Source organism: Portunus trituberculatus, chromosome 4, assembly GCF_017591435.1.
Source record: "Portunus trituberculatus isolate SZX2019 chromosome 4, ASM1759143v1, whole genome shotgun sequence".
In the NCBI taxonomy this organism is placed as follows: Eukaryota; Metazoa; Arthropoda; class Malacostraca; order Decapoda; family Portunidae; genus Portunus; species Portunus trituberculatus.
This window is the reverse complement of record NC_059258.1, coordinates 2,406,571-2,412,570: the sequence shown is the minus strand read 5'-3', so window position 1 is coordinate 2,412,570 and position 6,000 is coordinate 2,406,571. Positions and strand designations below refer to the sequence as shown.

General features: G+C 35.4%; 1 protein-coding gene across 2 annotated transcripts; it reads right to left on the bottom strand.

Moving 5' to 3' along the window:
- Nucleotides 1-963: 963 nt before the first annotated feature.
- On the bottom strand, nt 964-5,746 carry LOC123511428 (bromo and FHA domain-containing protein DDB_G0267958-like). Of its 2 annotated transcripts, XM_045267301.1 has the most exons (6): nt 5,617-5,746; nt 5,106-5,256; nt 3,532-3,650; nt 1,622-1,741; nt 1,378-1,441; nt 964-1,225 (listed from the first exon to the last, which is right to left on the bottom strand). In XM_045267301.1, the coding sequence occupies exons 2-6, from the start codon at nt 5,241-5,243 to the stop codon at nt 1,073-1,075; spliced, it is 594 nt and encodes a 197-aa protein (XP_045123236.1). In that variant the 5' UTR covers nt 5,244-5,256; nt 5,617-5,746; the 3' UTR covers nt 964-1,072. The 2 variants fall into 2 exon arrangements, 1 of the variants encoding a protein (XP_045123236.1); XR_006676795.1 differs by lacking the exon at nt 5,106-5,256 and having other exon boundaries at nt 1,200-1,225; nt 5,617-5,745.
- Nucleotides 5,747-6,000: the final 254 nt, after the last annotated feature.

The following is a 6,000-nucleotide window of genomic DNA, read 5'->3' as shown; positions in this document are numbered from 1 at the left end:
TCTCTCTCTCTTTCTCGATTTAATGTGTGAGGAATATCATCTGTGTTTCTCCTCCTCTCCCTCTTCCTTCCTCCTCCTCCTCCTCTTCTTTTCCTTTTTTTCTGTTTCCGCCTCTTCTTGCTTCCTTTTCCTCTTATTCTTCTCCATTTTCCCTTTTCCTCTTTTCATTACTCCTTTCTTTGCTTCTTATTTTTTTCTCTATTTTTCCTCTTCCTTCTACTCCTCTTTTTTTTTTTTGCCTTTACTCCTTTCTTTCCTTCCTACTCCTTTTCCTTCTTTTTCTTACTTTTCTCTTCCTTTTTCTCATTTTTTTCTTCTTCCTCTTCCTCTATAATGTTTTTCTTCTCTTCGTCTTCTTTTCCTCTTTTTTCCCCTCTTCCTCTTATGTTTCTCTTCTTTTCCTCAATTTTTTCCTCTTCCTCTTCTTTCCCTCAAAATTTTCTTCCTCTTCCTCTTCTTTTCCTCAAAATTTCCTTCTTCTGTAATGTTTTTTTCTCTTCCTCTTCCATTCCTCAAAAATTTTCCTGTGTAATGTTTTCCTCCTTTTCCTCAAATTTTCTTCCTCTTCCTCCCTGTAATGTTTCCTCTTACTATCCTACTTTCCTAATATTTTTCCTTTCTTTTCCTCCAGAGTAAAAATTTTCCTGAGTTTTTCTTTCCTACCTTTCTTCAATATTTTTCCTCTTTTTCTTCATTTCCTCCAGAGTAAAAATTTCCCTGAGTTTTTCTTTTCTACCTTTCTTCAATATTTTTCCTCTTCTTCATTTCCTCCAGAGTAAAAATTTTCCTGAGTTTTTCTTTCCTACCTTTCTTCAATATTTTCCTTTTTTTCTTCATTTCCTTTAGAGTAAAAATTTTCCTGAGTTTTTCTTTCCTACTTTTCAATATTTTTCCTTTTTCTTAATTTCCTCCAGAGTAAAAATTTCCTGAATTTTTGAAAAGGAGGAAAAAGAACACACAAGATTCCTGAGTATTATTTGAAGTTTATTTTGAGAAAAGTACTTACGAGGAAAAAATTCTTAAGATTACTTATAAATACTCTCTCTCTCTCTCTCTCTCTCTCTCTCTCTCTCTAGGCAGCCTCCTCAGCATAACTCTCTCCCATTTCTTCCTCCTCCTCTTCCTTTCCTCCATCCTCCAACTCAGCTGCCTCCTCCTCTTCCTCTTCCTCCTCCATTGTCTCCACCTTTTCTTCTTCCTTCTCCACTGGCCCTCCCGCGTTGCTCTGTGGAGAGAGAGAGAGAGAGAGAGAGAGAGAGAGAGAGAGAGAGAGAGAGAGAGAGAGAGAGAGAGAGAGAGAGATGGTAAGTTTTTTTTTTTCTATTTTATTATGTGTATCAATTTATTTAAGAGATTCCCGTTTTCTATTAGCCTTACCTTCATTTTCTTTGTAGGGGAAGCTTGCACATTCACCTCCGCTCCTCTCTTCCCTGCTGCTTTCCTGTGAGAGAGAGAGAGAGAGAGAGAGAGAGAGATATTTAAGTAGTTATTTCATTATTATTATTATTTATTATTTTTCATCTATATAACTACTACTACTACTACTACTACTATTACCACCACCACCACTACCTAACCTAACCTAACCTAACGAGACAAACGGACAGACGGACACACTTACGCGCTCTGGGACTTGTAGGCATGGTCCACATAAGCCTTCTGTCCCCCAAATTCCACCGCAGAGGCCTTGGACAGACTGGCGCTGGCTTCTGACTCTGTGGCGAAGGTCAGGTAGCAGTGTCTGTGGGGGGGAGGTCAGGTCAAAGATAGGTCAGAAAGTTTGGTGTTTATATTTTTGGTTTGATTTTTTTTTACATTTTTATATTTATTTTTTATTTTGGTGTGTTTTATCAAATTCTTTTTCCCTGTTTTCCTTTTTTTTTCTTATTCATTATTTTCTTCTTTTCTATTCTTAAATTGTTAAATAGTTACCCTCCTGTTTTCCTCTATTTTTTTTTCTTCTCTATTTATCAAGTTCTTTTGCTATTTTTCCTTGTTTTTCCTTTTTTTATTCATTATTTTCTTCTTTTCTATTCTTTAAGTTGTCAAAAATTATTCTCCTGCGTTTTCTTCAATATTTTCTCTAATTTACTCTTTTTATTAAGTTCTTTCAATGATTTTCTCTGTTTTTCCTCATTTTACCTTCTACTTCTCTTTATTTTGTATTCTCTCATTGTCAAAAAATTATTAAGTTATTATCCTGTGTTTTCTTTCATATTTTCTTTATTCTACTGTTTTATCAATTTCTTCCTCTTATTTTCTCTTCTTCCTCATTTTATTCATTATTCCCTTCTTTTGTATTCTTAGATTATCAAAAAAAAAAAAAAATCTCCTGTAATGTTTTCCTCTTCTTCTACATACAGTCTTCGCAAAGTTGGCCATTTTCCTCTTTTTTTTTTCCGTTTCTTCATATTCTGGACACCACAACAAAAACTGCTTTAAATTCTCTAAGATTGAATTGGTGTCTGTCTGTGTGTGTTCCTGTCTTATGGTGTCATTGTTGTTAAAATATCATAAAACACTCTTAAAATATCATAAAAACACTTAAAATGTCTTAAAACACTTAAAATATCGTAAAAACACTTAAAATGTCTTAAAACACACTTAAAATATTATAAAAACACTTAAAATGTCTTAAAACACTTAAAATATTGTATAAACACTTAAAATGTCTTAAAACACACTTAAAATATCATAAAAACACTTAAAATGTCTTAAAACACACTTAAAATATCGTAAAATACTTAAAATGTCTTAAAACTCTTAAGATTGGTTAAAATATCCTAAAACATCCTTAAAATGTCCTAAAATGCCTTAAAAGTACTTAAAATGTCCTAAAACACCCTTGAGAGAGAGAGAGAGAGAGAGAGAGAGAGAGAGAGAGAGAGAGAGAGAAGTGTCACAGAAGAGGAGAAAACAGAGAACAAGAGAAAAACAGAGAGAAAAGAAAAGAGAAAAAGAGAGAGAAGAAAAGCAAAGAAGAGAAAAAAAGAACAAGAAAAGAGAAAAAAAGAGAGAAGAGAAAAACAGAAAGAAAACAGAAGAGACAATAATTAATAAAAAAGAGAGAAAAAGCAAAAAAAAATGACAAAACTCAAGAAAAAAAGACAAACAGACAGACAGACAGACAAAAAAAAAGATTGGCCCAATTAACGAAGACACACAGGAAAAACAAACAAGGAAAAAAATGAAGACAGAAAACAACACAAAAATTAAGAGAAAAGAGGAAAATAGAAAAAGAAATAAGGAATGGAAAGGAATAAGAAACAAAGATAGAATACAAGAAAAAAAAACAAAAAAACAGAAAATAAGAAAACGATAAACAGAAGACAAGACGACAAAAAAAAAAAAAAAAAAAAAAAAGAAAAAAAAAAAAATAGAAAAAGCAAAAAAGAAAGAATACAAAGGAATAAAAAATAACAAAAAAAAACAAAGAAAAATTAAGAAAAAAAAGAAAGAAAGAATAAATAAATAAATAAATAAATAAATAAATAAATAAATAAATAAATAAGGCCACTCTAGAAGCATTACCGGCCAAACTTGACAGAAGCGTCCACCTCCTTGGCCACGGACAGCAGCTGGGCGGCACACACGGCCTCTATGGGGTTGATGAAGCTGATGTACACACTGCACGGGTCCTTCTGCTTCGACTGAAATACGTACACACAGTTACACACACACACACACACACACACACAGGAAATGCAAAATAGTAATGTCAAACTGGACGATGCTTTCTGCTTTGACTGAAATACACACACACACACACACTAGAAGCAGAAGATCGCATAGTAAGAAACTGAGGAAGGGAAGATGTCTGAGTGATGTTAAAAAATATAGTTTCCCGCAAAGATGTGTTGAGACTTGGAACAGTTTGAGTGAGGAAGTGGTGTCAGCAATGAGTGTGCATAGTTTTAAAGAGAAATTGGATAAGTGTAGATATGGAGATGGGGCCACACCAGCATAAAACTACAACTAGGTAAATACATACACACGCACATACACAGTTACACACACACATACACTCACACGCACACAGGAAATGCAAACTAGTAATGTCTAACTGCACGATTCTTTCTGATTTGACTTAAATACGTACACAGTTACACACACACACACACACGATCGAGAGGACCAGGTTCAAGTCCCGGTAAGCAGTGAGGCAAATGTGTGGGGTGTGTTGACCTAGCAGTAAATAGGTACGGGGTGTAACTGGAGGGGTTGTGGCCTCGCTGTCCCGGTGTGTGGAGTGTGTTGTGGTCTCAGTCCTACCCGAAGATCGGTCTATGAGCTCTGAGCTCGCTCAGTAATGGGGAAGACTGGCTGGGTGATCAGCAGACGACCGAGGTGAATTACACACACACACACACACACACACACACACACACACACACACACAGAGTAATGGAACTATACGTGCAAACAAGCAAATGTACAAACGTACAAACATATACAAGGAAAGTAGAAGAAAAAAAAAAACACTTAATAAAAAGGAAAAACAAAAACTGACAGAAAAAGGAAAACTGACAGGAAAAAAGAAAAACTGACAGGAAAAGAGAAAATTTGACAGGAAAAGAAACTGATAAATAATTAGAAAACTGACAGAAAATGAGAAAAATTGACAGAGAAAATCATTAAAAGAAAAAGAGAAAAATGGACAGAAGAGAAAAAGTGAGAAAAAGATAAGAAAATGGACAAAAAGAAAAAAAAAACTGAAAAAAAGAAAATAATAGAAGAGAAAAATTGACAGGAAAAGAAAAGAAAAATTGACAGAAAAAGAGAAAAGTACAGAAAAGAGGAACATTTAGCAGAAATAAAGAAAAAAACTGAGTAAATAATGAAAAAGATAGAAAATATGAGAAGAGAAACACATCAACACACAAAACAAACACATGCACAGAGAGAGAGAGAGAGAGAGAGAGAGAGAGAACAATCTAATAAATCTAACAATCACACAAACAAGACACAGAGAGAGAGAGAGAGAGAGAGAGAGAGAGAGAGAGAGAGAGAGAGAGAGAGAGAGCTAATCTAACACACAAACAAACACAACACAGAGAGAGAAAGAGAGAGAGAGACAAAACAATCACCACTGCCTTGCTCCTCACCGCTGCTGCCGCCCCGCCCCGCCCCTGGCCCCGGCTGCCCCGCCTGCGCATCCCCATAGAGGACTGCCTGCCCCGGCCCCCTCGGAAGGCGCCCCGGCTCCGCATGTTGCCCCGGCCGCCCCGCATATTGCCTAGCATCCCGCCGTCACCTCTGAAATATGAGAGAGAGAGAGAGAGAGAGAGAGAGAGAGAGAGAGAGAGAGAGAGAATAGGTCAGTCTAGCGAGATTAAATTAAAGAATAACATTAAAATCACACCTTTTTTCTTCACACACAAACAAATTAATGAATATATAGACAATTAAGTAAACAAAGGCAACCATTTCACTAAAAAAAAAAAAAAATAGATATATAAAACATCAAAATAAACTCCATTTTGAAAAAACTAAACAGGAAAATAGAAACGCGAGACATTTTTGAGTTTACCAGAGAAAAACTGAAGACAAACTGATTTTATTTCCCTCATTTCTCATCACCAGTTATTTTTACCCTTATTTCTCTCCCCACAGTACCTTTCTCCCTGCTGTCCCTCGCTGCCTGCTGACTCTAGCCTGCTGGGGGCGCTGCTGGGGGTAAATACGGGTTAAATAAAGCAATGCCCGCCAATAATACCACTAGGCCGGGCCGGGGACGCCTTGCTGATAGTGGTGTTGTATCTAATTTTTGTTTTTCCTTCATTATTTCAGATTTCAAAGGATGATTATTTTATTTTGTCTTTTTTATTTATCATTGTGGTCTTTTATTGTTATTTTTATGGTTTGGTGTGTGGTTGATGTGTATAAGTGGCAGTGATGGTGTGTCTAATTTTTGTTTTTCTTCATTATTTCTGATTTCAAAGGCTATTCGTGTTATCTTATTTTATTTTACTTATTATTTTGGTCTTTTATTGTAACTTT

Bases quoted from the DNA above. Each gene is read 5' to 3' on its own strand.
- LOC123511428 (XM_045267301.1), bottom strand. From the start codon at position 5,243: ATGCTAGGCAATATGCGGGGCGGCCGGGGCAACATGCGGAGCCGGGGC. The intron at 1,442-1,621 runs GTAAGTGTGTCC...TCTCTCTCACAG, and splicing joins GCCTACAAGTCCCAGAGCGC to GAAAGCAGCAGGGAAGAGAG. The intron at 1,226-1,377 runs GTAAGGCTAATA...CTCTCTCCACAG, and splicing joins CCCCTACAAAGAAAATGAAG to AGCAACGCGGGAGGGCCAGT.